Here is a 13852-nt window from a genome sequence, read left to right as displayed (position 1 = left end):
ATTGAGGTGTGACTTTCCGCAGGTCAGCCCTGGGGCAGCCTCTGTGTCTCATTCCTTATTGAGTATCTACTATCTGTTTGCTGGGGACTGGGCTGCTATGTGGGCACCTACTGTCAAGCCTTGGGTTTCTGTGGGCACCTACTGTGTGTCAGGCTGTGGGCACCCACTGTGTGTCAGGCCCTGGGCTGCTGTGTGAACGTGCACTCTGTGAGCATCTACTGTGGGCCCGGCCCTGAGTACCTGTGAGCACCCACTGTGTGTCAGGTCCTGGGCTGCTGTGTGGGCATCGACTCTGTGAGCACCCACTGTGTGTCAGGTCCTGGGCTGCTATGTGGGCATCGACTCTGTGAGTGCCTACTGTGTGCACAGCCCTGGGCTGCTGTGTGAGAACCTACTCTGTGTCAGAAAATGGACTGCTGTATGAGCACATCGTGTGTGCTAAGCCCTAGATGTCAGTGAACACCTACTGTGTGTCAGGAAGTGAGCTGTTGTGTGGGTACTTTTTCTGTGAGCACCTCCTACTGTGTGTCCGCAGCAGCCAGGGCCTCTGTGGTGTGGCTGCCTATTGTGTGTCAGGAATCTGGCTTCTGTGTGAGCATCTCCAGAGGGAGCACCTCCTGTGTGATCACTGACCGTTGTCCAGGTTCTGGGATTCTGCTGCTCACACTCGGGAGTGCTGGGCACATGGATTAATATGGCCTATGGCTGTGGGCCTCACTGCTGTCCACTGCCTAGTGGCCACCCCAGGACACTGCACCCACTGCTGTGCTCCTCACCCATCCATCCATCCATCTCCATCCATCCATCCATCAATCCATCCATCCATCCATCCATCCACCCCATCCATCCATCCATTCATCCATCCATCCATCCATTCATCCATCCACTCACCCATCCACCCATCCATCCTTCCATCTCCATCCATCCATCCATCCATCCATCCATCCATCCATCCATTCACCCATCCACTCACCCATCCACCCATCCATCCACCCATCCATCCATCCATCTCCATCCATCCATCCATCCATCCATCCATCCATCCATCCACCCACCCCATTCATTCACCCATCCATCTATCCATCCATCCATCCATCCATCCATCCTTTATTGACTGTCTACTGCATGCCAAGCCCTGCGCTCAGTGCTGTGAGGCTATGTCACGTGGCAGGAGGGAATTCTCCCAACCTCTGCTGTCCAGCAGTCACCAAGCACACTGTCATGTGAGAAGCAGGCCCAACCTCCCCCCAACCCAGTTTTATCAACCCCTCCCTTCCTCTCCACCAGAGTGACCCAGCCTCCTATGGGTGGCCGAGAGGGGCCCCAGGGACAGGACCAGGCCAGCAGCACCCACCATGGCAGTAATTGGACCCATTTCTATTTTGTTTTTGCACAATTCTCCCTCTCTCTGTGTTTCCTCCTTTCATTCCTCTCTCTCTCCTTGTTTTTTTGTTCCCTCCTCCCTTCCCTCTCCCCCTCCTGTGGCCTCTCTGCCCTTTGGCTCTCTGTTTCTCCTTCCTTCTTGCACCTGTCTTTTTTGCTCCCTCTCCTCCTTCCCTTTTCTGCTCTTCTCACCCTCGCCTTTTCCTTTCGGCCTTCCCCTGTCTTCCTTCTCCATCTCTGACCCTCCCTGGGCCTGTCTTTGTGTCCTTGCGTCCCTGTCTCTCTGGATTTCCTTCTGTGCCTGTCTGGTGTGCCCTCGCTGGCTCACACGTGTCCCTGTCTCCGGGTAACTGTCTATCTGTCCATCTCTCTCCCTGTCTCACCTGTCCTCTATCTCTCCTTATGCTTCTCGCCTTCCCTTCCCCTGGCCCTATCTCTCCCATTGCCTCCCTATCTCTCCCGTTGCCTCCTGCGCCATTCTCGTCCTTTTTCTGTCTGTCTTCCTCCTTTCCCTGCCTCTCCTCCTCTCTTTGTCTCCCTCCCACCATCTCTTTCGCTCTCTGACTCTTTCTCTGTCTCTCTCTCTCTGCCCTCGCCTTCTGCTGCTTGCCAGTCATTGCTTATTCCTGGGAAAAGTGCGAGTAGATTCGGACGCCGGGGCAGTGCCATAGGCATAGGAACCGTGGAAGAGGTTGTCGTCCGCGGGGCCGCCGGCTCTGGAGGCTGCCTGCACGCGCTGTTCTCTGCTCGCTCTCAGGACGGAGGCCATATTGGGGACGTTGCCCCTCTGCCCCCGGGACAGGCCCCAGGGCGTGCGGGATGGAGTGGCGGCAGCTCCGATGGCACTCAGCACCTGCTTTGGGGCCTGGTACCTGTGCCAGAGCCAGTGCCCCTCACCAGGGGCTTCTGGCCCTGCCTTGGCCCCTGGGACCCTGGCCCAGTCCCTGCCAGGATCCGGTACCCAAAGGCCCTACACCCAGCCGCACGTCCCCCAATATCGCCGGTCTGCATGGAGCGCCATCCCTCTCCTCTGCCCTGACTCCTCCTCCCTGCCACGAACTGGCCTGGGGTCCTACCCCTTCCTGCCTCCAGAGAAGCTGGGGGCAGGCTTCTGGGGCCTGGGGCATCCCAGCACAGTGTGTGGGAAGCTGGGGGGGGCGGTCTTCCAACTACTGGGCCAGAACCTCCCCCACCCAATTTGGAGGTTCCAGGAAGGGGCCCCAGCTGGCACAGGGTGGGGCTTGGGTTGCTACACCACGCTCTGACCACCGCCCTTAGGCTGCAGATCCCACAGAGCCCTGCGGGGCGGGGAGCCGTAGCCATTCTGAGGACTCGGTCTCCTCCCACCCCAGCCCCCTCAGGACCCTGCCCTAATCCTGGGCCTGTATTGGCGGTCCTGCTGTGTGAGCTTGGGAGAGCCCCTTGCCCTCCTGGGGACTGTTTCCCTTTCTGTGAACTGGGAGGCCTATCTGGGGATGGATATCGTCTCTCGTTCTTTCTTGCTCACCAACTCTGCTTCAGGGCCTGGGGCAGCAAGGTCCCCAGAGGGGATGTTGGGGGGCACTGGGGCTCCCAGGGAAGGTGGCACTGAATTGGGGCCTCTCCCCACAGTCACTGATTGTCCCTGGGAAGAGCCCCACGAGGAAGAAGTCGGGCCCGTTCGGCTCCCGCCGCAGCAGCGCCATTGGCATCGAGAACATACAGGAGGTGCAGGAGAAGAGGTGGGTGAGGGGGGGACAGTGCCCCGTTCCCCTGCACCCCCATCCCTGATCCCCATTCGGTGGCAAAGCAGAGCAGGCAGAAGGGAGTGCCCGCCCCTCTGCCTCTCTGTCCCCACTAGTGACAGCTGTGTGGTCAAGTCTCTGCTGTGTGTCGGGCACCAGGGCCAGCACGTCACCTAACGTGCCACGTGCAGATCAAGAAGCCGTAGGTCAGAGGGGTCAAGGGGCTTGCCCAGGTCACAAAGCCAGTGATGGGCAGAGCTGGGATCTGAGCCCTGATCTGTCTAGGGCCAGCACTTCCCACGGCCCCAGCACATGTGGGAAGGCCTAGTGCTGATGTTTGGGGTGGCCACAGATGGGCCTGGGGTTGTGCGAGTGTGGGCAGCATGAGGGCAGTGAGCCCAGACCAGCAGCAGGGCTGCCCCCGGAATTCTGAGGCTAGCTCCTGGGTGTGAGTACTGCCTCCGTGGTACTAACCACGTGTGACCTTGGGTGAGTCACTGAGCTCCTCTGAGCCTTACTGTCCCAACCTGGAAAAGGGACAAGAACATAACCCATGGCATGGGGCTGCTGTGGGGACCTGGGGCGCTGCATGTGAGGCCGGGGCCAGGCCCCCTGAGAGGGCTCCAGGAGGGGAGCGGGCATTGTCCTTGCTGCTGCCAGAGCTCCACGTGCTGCGAGTCCTGGGTTCAGGTCTTGGCACTGCCACGTCCTAGCTGTGCGTCCCTGGGCAGGTTCCTTATCCATAATGGGACAGCTGTACCTGCTCCTGTGGAGAGGACCTGGGAGGAGTCCCATCCCTGTCCCATACAGCCCCGTCAGTGCCAACCCCATCACTGGCCAGGCTCGCCAGGGAGCCCACAAGACTGCTCCAGGGCTGGCCCTGAGGATAGGGGTGTGGGTATGAGGCAGGAGGCACCGTGACCCCCCTCACCGCCTGGGCCTCATGCTACCCCTGATGCCGGGCCTGGAGCTAAATCCCCCTGCTGCCCCCGTGTGCCCCGCAGGGAGAGCCCTCCGGCTGGTCAGAAGACCCCAGACAGCGGGCACGTCTCACAGGAGCCCAAGTCGGAGAACTCATCCACTCAGAGCTCCCCAGAGATGCCCACGACCAAGAACAGGTTGGGGCTCAGGGCACGTGGGGCTTGGGGGCTTGGGAGTGGTGAACCGTCCTTCCCCTCCCCTGCCTGGGCCCGGGACAGCCCAGGAGCCTTGACTCTGCCACAGCAGGGTGTCAGGGGTCCTGGGCATTCTCTGGGGCCCTCCTTTGACATATACCCACCGAACGCTTTGTGTACGCCCAGCCCCGCGCCCGGCTCTGGGGCACAGAGGTGCCCTGCACATAGGTCCCCGCCTCACGGCCGCAGGTCCACCAAAACATGGCCTCATAAGCTGTTTCCAGATCATGGTGATAGGAGGAACCCGAAGCAGGGTTGGGGGCGATGAAGAAGGACTGGGGGCAGGGGTGCTTTAGATGGGTCCTCAGGGGAGACACCTCCATGGGGTGACATTTGAATTGGGAATTGAGCCAGCCCTGCTAGGACTGGCATGGCAGAGAGAAGAGCATTCAGGTGAGGAGCTCGGCCAGTGCAGAGGCCTGGGGCACACTCCAGGGACAGAAAGAAGGGTGGCCGGGAGTGGTGACATATGCCTGGAGTCCACCTACCTGGGAGGCTGAAGCAGGAGGATGGTTTTAGCCCAGGAGTTTGAGGCGGCAGTGAGCTATGATCATGCTTGTGAATAACTACTGCAACTGCATTCCAGCCTGGACATCATAGCAAGACTCTATCACTTTAAAAAAAGAAAAAAAAAAAAAAAAAAGAGTACCTGAGGGGCTGGGCCCAGACAGACATTGTGACACTGTGCTGGATGGGGGCAGGAAGGAGGCTGGAGAGGGGGGCAGACACTGGCTTATAGCTTAGCAGGCTGTAAAAGAGCTTTGTCCTTTTTTTTTCCTTTTCTTTCTTTTTTTTTTTTTTTTGAGACAAGAGTCTCACTCTGTCGCCAGGCTGGCAGTGGCACCGGCTCACTGCAGCTCCGCTCACGGGTTCTTGCCATTCTCCTGCCTCAGCCTCCCGAGTAGCTGGGACTACGGGCACCCACCACCATGCCCAGCTAATTTTTGTATTTTTAGTAGAGACAGGGTTTCACCGTGTTAGCCAGGATGGTCTCGATCTCCTGACCTTGTGATCCGCCTGCCTTGGCCTCCCAAAGTGCTGGGATTACAGGCATGAGCCACCGCGCCTGGCCTAAGAGCTTTGACTTTTATCCTAAGTGTGACAGGAAGCCTTGGGAGGATTTTAATCATGAGGGTGATGCTTCAAGAAGCTGACTGCGGTTGCTCTCTGGAGAAGAGGCTGGAGTGGGGTGGGATGGAAGCAGAGAGGCCAGTGAGGAAGCTGTCCCTGCATTTGGTGTCCGTTGGCTGAGTTGCCTCTGTGTTGGGTTCTGTGGGGATCGAGAGGACTCAGCCCAGGCTAAAGAGCCGAGTAGGCAAACAGAGAGGCAGGAAAGGATGGCAGGGACAGGGGAGACGCGGTATGCAGGAGCCAGCGTGGGGAGGGTCATTCTCACCTTGGGAGGAGGAATCGGAGAAGGACTCCTGGAGCGGGAGCCCTAGGCTGATTTTTGAAAAGCACATTTGCTTTTCGGGATTTGAGAGGACTGAGACTCCAGGCAGGAGGCGCGGAGGCCCTGAGCATGAAAACCTTGTGGGGTTAAGAGACTAGACTGTGGAGTTGCCTGGACCTCATCCACTGCCCTCCCACCTGTGCTGAGTGACCCTGGGCTGTGTGCCTGCCCCCTCTATGCCTGGCGTCTCCTCATCTGGAAGATGGGTATAATAATCATAGTGATAAGATAATTCGGGTAAAGGCATGTAGAGCAGTGCCCAGCGCAGAGTGGACGTGCAGCCGATGACGTTAGTGTCACTAATCGCTGCTGTTTTTGAACATCAGGCCAAGGACATTGTGCTTTACCTGGGGAAATGGGGAACCAGGAGAGGGTTTTGAGCGGGGGAGGGACATGGTCAGATTTATGGATTAGGAAGGACAGCGGGGGTAGGGGGAGGCTGCAGGGGGAGTCTGGGGGGCTCAGAGGCCCAAGGATCTGTAAGGGGTCCCCAAAGGTGCTTGGCTGCTACAGGCTGGGCCTTCCGGGTTGGGGAGGGCAAGGGAGTGAGGGCCTGGCCCAGGAGGGGCTCGGGGTGGACACCGGCTAATGGGGCGCTGTCTGTGGCAGAGCGGAGACCGCCGCGCAGAGAGCAGAGGCGCTCAAGGACTTCTCCCGCTCCTCATCCAGTGCCAGCAGCTTCGCCAGCGTGGTGGAGGAGACGGAGGGTGTGGACGGAGAAGACACAGGCCTGGTGAGAGGCTCAGGGGGTCGGGGGCTCCACAGGAGCTTGGAAGGGGGCTCTTTGCTGCCTGGAGATGCCCTGAGTAGAACCACGAGCCTGGGCGTGGCTGAGATGTGATCAGGGGACCCGGCCCAAAGGAGCAGTGCAGACGAACCCTCCGCTGCTCAGAAGCCTTCCACGGCTCCCCAGCACTGTCCACAGGAAGCTCAGTTTCTGGAGCTCTTGGAGATCTGGTCACTCCCTTCTTCTCTAGTCTCCTCTCTCACCACTTCAGACATTCTGGACTCCCTTGTGGCCCCCCAAGCCTCCCAGGCTCACTGCACCCCTGGCCCTTTGCACGTGTGCCATCTCTTCTGTCTGGAACACTCTTCTGCCGCCTCCTCCTTTCTTTTCGAGGCTGGCTCTGACTCATCCTTCTTGACTGAGTCTCACACACCTCCTTTTGAAAGCCTTCCCTGATTTCCTAGTCTCAGGGTAGGTTAGGAACCCCCTTTGCGTTCTCACAGTCCCTGGGCTTTGCCCGGAACACCCTTTGTCATTCTTCATGCTGCAAACCCTGTTCCTTGCCAGGCACTGCCCCAGATACAACAGGTGCAGCTGGAAACAGTGCCGACCCAGGCCCTGCCCGCTGCGGCACAGAGTCTAGAATTACAATGGTCTCTTCACAGCCTGCCTTGCCTCCAGATACCAGGCTCCTGAGGGCAGGGCCCATGCCTGATTTATGTCAGTGGCAAGCCCTGGAGAACATCAGTGAATGTTGGTTGAATGAATGAGTGGCAGTGGGTGGTGTGTGCCCGGGTCTTTGCCTGCCCTGACTCTGCCCTCCTGTGATCTCCCTGGGGCAGACATGGCTAGGCCTGTCCTCTTTGCAGGGGGTACGGGTGGGGGATTGTAGAGTGCAGAGAGGGAGAGGGGCTGGGAGGGAGCCCTAGCCAGTGCCAAGGGCATGGGCTAACCTCCCTCCCTCTCTCCACCCCCTCCCCAGGAGAGCGTGTCGTCCTCAGGAACACCTCACAAGCGGGACTCCTTCATCTATAGCACGTGGCTGGAGGACAGTGTCAGCACCACTAGTGGGGGCAGCTCCCCAGGTACCAGGACAGGGCAGCTTCCCCACGAAGCAGGGCTACCCTTGGGGTAGGAGGGGGACAGGGCTGGGCACCAGGTCCCATGCCCCACACAGTCGGTGTGTGATGTGACTGCCCCTGCCTTGGAGGACAGTGGGCAGGTCATTGTCCAGCTTGGGGTGGCTGGGCGGATTGGAGGGCTGGTTTCTTCCGGAAGGGTCTCGGAGGATGATGGGGGATGGCAAGGAAGAAAGTTAAGGGTGGGGTTGGAGCGCACTGGTGCCGACCGCCCACCTGTGCCCCCGTCTCCCTGGTGCCTCCCCGCGGCCAGTGAGGTGGCTCCCTCCTGCCCCCCTCCCCAGGCCCCTCTCGATCACCCCACCCAGACGCCAGCAAGTTGGGGGACCCTGCATGTCCCGAGATCAAGATCCAGCTGGAAGCATCTGAGCAGCACATGCCCCAGCTGGTACGTGCAGCCTCCTGGGGCTGGTGCTGAGGGAGCCGTACCCGGGAGGGGATGAGCTGGCGGGGAGGCTGGGAGCTGAGGCTGGACCAAGAGGTCCCCCCAGGCCAGGAGGGGTGGGGCTCGCCCGGCCTGGACACAGCCAGTGACTTTGCACACCTGTGCCTCCCGCCCCGTTGCCTCTCCCGTCTTGCCGCCTGCCTCACCACCACTGTCTGTCTGCAGGGCTGTTAGCCGGGCCACCCCCTCTGAAGGTGAAGCTGAGCAGGTTAGACCCAGCCCTTCAGCTTGTGTTTGGTGGGAGAGGGTGGGGGTGTGTGGGGGGCTGAGGTGATTCCTCCCTGTTGCTCTGTCACCTCTCTGGGATGGGAGCTATGTGTCTGGGTTTGAGCCCCTGGCACTCAGTTGCTGGGTGACTTGGGCAGGCCACGGCCCCTCCCTGCGACCTCTGCCCTTGCATTGTTGGAGGATTTGATGGGAGTGTGAAAGGGACTTGGCAGTTGCCGGGTGGCAGGAAGTTTCAGGGGTTCCCAATGGGATAGAAAGACCCAGAGCCTGGAATTCCAAGGGTGGGCCCCTCTCCCAGGGTGGGGTTCCCTGAGGCAGGGACTTGGCAGAGTTGGGGCACACTGGTGCCAGCCACCCACCATGCCATGTTTCATGGTGTCTCCATCCTCCATTGCCCTGCAGATGAGGCCACAGAAGCACAAGGGGAAGGTGCCATGTCAAGCCCAGGCAGACGGGACCTCTGCCCTGAAGACCAACACCAGCCTGTGGGCTGCCCCCTGCCTCCCCACCCTCCCTGTGGTCCACCCATCTGGGCTATCTCTGCAGGGCAGAGCCGTCCAGACCTGGGATCGGGGAAGCTGCTGGCATCGTCCCCACCCCCAGCCTGGGGGTCCGGGCTGGGGCGGGGATTGCTCAGTGGAAGCAGGACTGGGGGCCTGGCTTGGGCCCACCCAGGGCCTCCATCACCCCTGAGCATCCCTCTGGACTCAGAGGGAACAAGGCGGGAGAGAGGGGTTGAGACAGTTCCGTGTGGAGAGCTTACCCCCTGGAGGCAGCACGAGGTGGATGTGATGTGTCGGGGAGTGAACACTGGGATGGGAGCTGGATCCTGGTTTCCGATTTGGGTTCTGCTCTGTGACTCTGGGCAAGTCACTCTCCCTCTCTGGGCGCTTCTGCTACAAATGGACAAGATTATTTCAGAGGTCACTGAAGACTGTGATTATATGCACCTGCCCTAGAAGGTGGGATTTTCTTCCCAGGGACCTCCTGTCACCCTACCCTGCTTCTTGAGGTCCCTGGAACCCCAGGTGGGCTGAGGGGCAGGGAGCTGGCTGTGCCCAGTGTGCCTCCTGGACCCTCCAGTTCTGCCACAGGTCTGCCAATGCCCTGTCCACTGCCTACATGTGACAGACAAGTGACCCCCTCATGGGGGATGGGGACCTACCTGACTCCTCAGCCAGCACCCAGCTTAACCCCTGCCATCCCATGCTGGGCCCTCCAGGCCAAGAGTCTCAGCTGGCCGAGAGTCCAGGCCTTGCCTCCCCCGACCGCCATGGAGGGGGCAGCCAGGCACAGTTGCTGGGAGCCCTTGTGTGTCTGGTCACACTTTTTAGGCGCCAAGCCAAAGGCCAGCCTCCCAACCCCAACACCCATTTTGGAAGCCCCTGTGGCCGTGTGGATGTCGGTAACAGTTGTATAAAATAAATTCTATTTATCGCTATTGTACCCAGAGTTGGGCCTGGCTTTGTGTGAACCATGGCCAGATTGACCCCAGACAGACGTCCAGGGATGCCAAGGTGGCAAGGAGCAAGCCTATCCCCATCAGAGTTGCTGGGCCTGGGGACACCTCCAAAGCCAAGCCACCAGCTCTGTGAGCACGGCCCGTGGTTTCCTCCCCGGGGTACTGTGCTTCCCTGCACCCTGGGCCCCTTCCCCACTGCAGGAAGAACATGGCTGTGCTGTCAGGCAGACCTAGGTTTGAGTCCTGGCACCATCTGGGTGGGTGGCATTGAAAAACTTACTAGCTTCTGTGAGCCTCAGTGTTTCCTTTTGTAAAACAGGAGTGGTAGTGTTTCTCCCAAGGGTTTGTTGTGAGGATTCAATGAGCTGGTGGGTATCAAACATACAGCACACAGTGTCTGGCACACATTAGGTGCTCAATTAATTACTTCCTGCTCCTGTTCTCATATTCAGTGAATCCCCTTATATGGCCACAAGGGGGCGCCAAGGGATCACTTACGGGACCCGATGGGGGCCCAGGAGATGGGGATGAGTCCAAGATCCCTCTACCAGGAACTCACAGCTGGGACAGTAGGATGATGGGTGATGAGGGGCAGCTGGGGACAGGAGAGGTGTGTACCAGCAGGGCCTGGGGGAAGAGGCATCAGGGAAAGTCCCTGGAGTTGCTCCCCGTTCCTGAGAAGGCCTAGGGAGGAGGGACCCTGCAGGAGGGGGCCTCGAGTAAAAGGCGGGGAGGCAGAGCACCCCTGGAACCGGGAAGGTGGCAACCAGCTCCAAATGGTGGGAAAGTGACAATGGAGGGGACAGGGAGATGGGCAGGGATGAGGCCAGAGGCAATGTGGCCTTGAACTCCAGACGGAGGGGCCAGGGCTCTGTGACAAGGGGTAGGGGGAGCCCCGGGCAGCAGCGGTAGTTGCTGGTGGAGGCTGCACCAGCGGAGGCAGGAGGGGACCGACGAGGCTGTTGATGGGGTAAGAGGGAAGCCAGGAGGACGCTGAGAAGGACACCAGGCAGGCCTGAGCAGGGGGACCAAGCACCTGATGGGCTGTGGGGCTAAGGGGAAAATCGGACTTGGGTGTCTGGAAGACTTGACCTCCCCCATCTCCCCTGTACTCCTGGGGGTACAGACTGGGACTTGGGTGAATGAGAGGACTCCTCCCTCTGGGGCAGGACCACAGAGGAGAGCAGGTCTGCTGGGTGGGTTTGGGGACATTTGGGAGCAGGCACCAAATTGGGCTCCGAAGGGATCAGCTGTGCCTTGGCCTCCCTGACAGCTTGGCAGTGCCCCCCAGCCCCTGCTGGCCCTGCCCCCTTCCCAGGCACCCCAGGGGGTTGTTCAGGGAGTGCCACACTGTTCCTGACAGGGCCCTTCTGTGACCCTCTGATGCCTCAGGCCACCCATGGGTGGTGACTCACACCCAAACCCCAGCCCCACCCAACTGGGTTTGGCTCTAGGCTGCTCTGGACCCAGTGAGTCCCCTGTGAATCGCCCACCCACCAGCCTCACCCCTGCTCCTTATCCCTCAGTTCCCCCTCTGTGGCAGTCCTCTGCCCTCTCTCCTCCCGCCTCACCTCTGCAGGGCCGGCCGCCACAGTTCAGCACCACGGTTAAGAGCTTCTTCAGCGTCAGCTCTGAGCTGCTTCGCCTCCTCACTCTATGACCACGGAGACATGATTTTGGCTCCCTGGGCCTCAGTTTCCTCATCTCTGCAGTGGGGGTGCTGACAGCCCTGCCCTCGCTGGCACCCTGGCATGAGGATTAAATGAAGTGATATCTCATAACATTCTCGGTGCAGCCCCAGCACATGGTGGGCTCAAAGAAGAGAGTGTGTGTACCGGGGGAGGGGATCAATGACGTCCGTAATTCAGAACACGTGGGGTCCGCTCGGTGCGTGGAGGACGCCCACCTGCTGGGCCCAGCACAGGTGCCTGGATGTGAGGCTTTGGGAATGGAAGGTGTCAGGTGCTTCCCTGGGCCTCAGCTTGCCGGGTTTGCCTGGGGTCATGATGCTCCCATAACAGAGCTGGCAGGGGAGGTGTCCGGCTTGTCTCCCTGTACTTAGCAATGCACCCCCACTCCACTCTATCCTGCAGCTGAGATGGAGCAGCAGGGGCTGCCGTGGCAGAGCAGATGGGCAGCTTGGTGGGCAGAACCTGCCTTTGCCCCGTCCTTGTCCAGCTGGTGCCAGGCCGTCGCGGGAAGGAAGGCCTCTGGGCTGAGTTTCACCCCACCGCACCCCTCCAAGCTCTGAGGTGGGGTCAGGGGAGGCTGGCGACGGAGCAGGCCTCTGGGATCAAAGTGTCCAGTGCTGTTTCTCTTGTGCCTGCGCCAGCTCTGTGCTCGCCCTGGGCTCTGAGGTGGGAGGGCGAGCCGGGACACTGTGACTGGAGGCTGGAATTAGGACTTGGGCGGGGGGTACCAGGCTCCGGGAAGCTCTGGACTCTGCTTAGAAATTACTCTCGTAGTGGAAACAGCAGCCGGGGGGTTCCTCCAGACGCAGGAGGGAAGAGGCCTCCCATGGACGGACTTGGGTGTCTGGAAGACTTGACCTCCCCCATCTCCCCTGCCTCACACCAGCGGCCTCCTCTCTCTCGGAGTCTGTTTCCTTACTTGGAGAATGAGGACAAGGCCCCTACCTATTGCTCTGAAGAGGCTGTCTTGGCCTCTAAGGTACCGGGATGGCTGCTGGCACAGAACCCATGCCCAGTACAAGGGGGTCCTCCCCTGCCCACCCCCAGCTGGGGTGTCCCTGGACATCCATGGCCAACCCTGGGGCAACTCTGCCAAGGAGATGACCACAGACCCGGGCTGGCCACGCCAGGGGACTGGGAGCTGGACGTTCTCTGCTGCCCAGGCCACAGGGGGTACTCAGCCAGGGACCCTGGAATGTGGAGGTTCCTCCCTTCTTCCCTGCTCCCGCCCTGCCAAAGGGATGGAGCCTCCTGAAATAACCAGATCTGGTTAGCGAGGCTAATTTTAAAAGCCACTCTGGCTGCCCCATAGGCCCTTCTGGGAAGCCATGAATGTCCCTGTGTTTGCCCCTGGGAGGCAGGGCAAGGGGAGAGCCCCAGGGCTGAGGCCGGCCTCTGAATGGACTCCCACCCCTGCCTCCCAGGGCCGGCCAGTCTGGGGCCCAATGTTGGAGCTCAGGGGCCCCACGTCTCCTCCTGCCCAGTCCACTCAGGCAAATCCCAGTGGGCTTTCAGGACCCTCCACCCCCTTCACTGGTCTCCCAAAGCAGCTCTGGGCAGGGGCCCCGAAGCTCTCTGTCTGTCTCCCTCTGGGCTGTCTCCCCCTCTGTCTCCAGTGCTCAGTCTCTGTGTCCCTTCATCTCTGTGTCTCTGCCTCTGTCTGTCTCTGACACTCGTGGTCTCTCTCTGCAGCTGTGGCTCTCTCCCCCTCTCTCCCTGGACCCATCACGCGGGAGGTGGGACGCAGTGCTCCTAAGGGTCCATGCGCTGGGCTCTGTGCACCGGGTGGTGGGCAGCTGTGTCCACCTAGGAGCTGGGGTTTCAGGTGCGGCCCAGCGAGGGAGGGAACCAGTCCAGGGGACCAACAGGAGCTATAACTGGGCAGGCAGGAGCCAAGTCCAGACACGACCTGGGCCATCTGGCCAGGCCCACTTCCAGCAGGAGGAAAGAGCTCCAGGTCTAGGGTTGCCAGATTTAGCAAATAGAAACCCACGGTGCCCAGTTAAATTTGAATTTCAGATAAACAAGGAAGAATTTTTAGTTTAAGTATACCTTGTGCGATATTTGGGACATACTTATACTGAAAAATTATTATTTGTTTGTCTGAGATTCAAATTTAACTGAGCGTCCTGTATTTTATCTGGCAGCCCTCTCCAGGGAGGTTTCTCAGGAAAGGCAGGTTGCATAGGCCAGTCTTACGGCAGTGTCAGCCATGCTCTGGAGAAATCCCAGTCTGATGAGCGAGGCACAGCTTCAGACCACAAGGAGTTGGCGTGGGGACAGTCCTCAGGAACGTGGTGGGGAGGCACATGACACACAAAGTCTTCTTAGTGGAACCAGAGACATCAGAAGGAAGCGTCTGTGTGTGCACTAATGGCTGAGCCCAGCACCTTGCACACAGTAGGGGCTCCATAAATATTTGCTG

General features: G+C 59.8%; 1 protein-coding gene across 14 annotated transcripts in view; it reads left to right on the top strand.

Moving 5' to 3' along the window:
* The window catches only part of RAP1GAP (RAP1 GTPase activating protein), a 73272-nt gene extending 63546 nt beyond the window's left edge, over window positions 1–9726 (top strand). For 5 of the 14 annotated variants that reach the window (XR_643870.2, XR_643874.4, XR_643873.4 and 2 more), the window contains 8 exons: window positions 1997–2251; window positions 2995–3104; window positions 4112–4225; window positions 6345–6468; window positions 7445–7547; window positions 7855–7989; window positions 8212–8254; window positions 8677–9726. Coding sequence is in view for 7 of the 14 variants with exons in the window: in XM_009201227.3 (XP_009199491.2) it covers window positions 1997–2251; window positions 2995–3104; window positions 4112–4225; window positions 6345–6468; window positions 7445–7547; window positions 7886–7989; window positions 8212–8220 (819 nt within the window). In the remaining 7 variants the exon portion in view is untranslated. The remainder of the gene's footprint in view (window positions 1–1996; window positions 2252–2994; window positions 3105–4111; window positions 4226–6344; window positions 6469–7444; window positions 7548–7854; window positions 7990–8211; window positions 8255–8676) is intronic. The other 9 variants (XR_643863.3, XM_009201240.3, XM_009201235.3 and 6 more) reach the window with 9 other exon arrangements.
* The last annotated feature ends 4126 nt before the right edge of the window (window positions 9727–13852 follow it).

The sequence above is a fragment of the Papio anubis genome, chromosome 1 (assembly GCF_008728515.1).
Source record: "Papio anubis isolate 15944 chromosome 1, Panubis1.0, whole genome shotgun sequence".
Taxonomy (NCBI): domain Eukaryota; kingdom Metazoa; phylum Chordata; class Mammalia; order Primates; family Cercopithecidae; genus Papio; species Papio anubis.
Note: the sequence above shows the minus strand (reverse complement) of the source record. Positions and strands in the feature narration are given on the sequence as shown.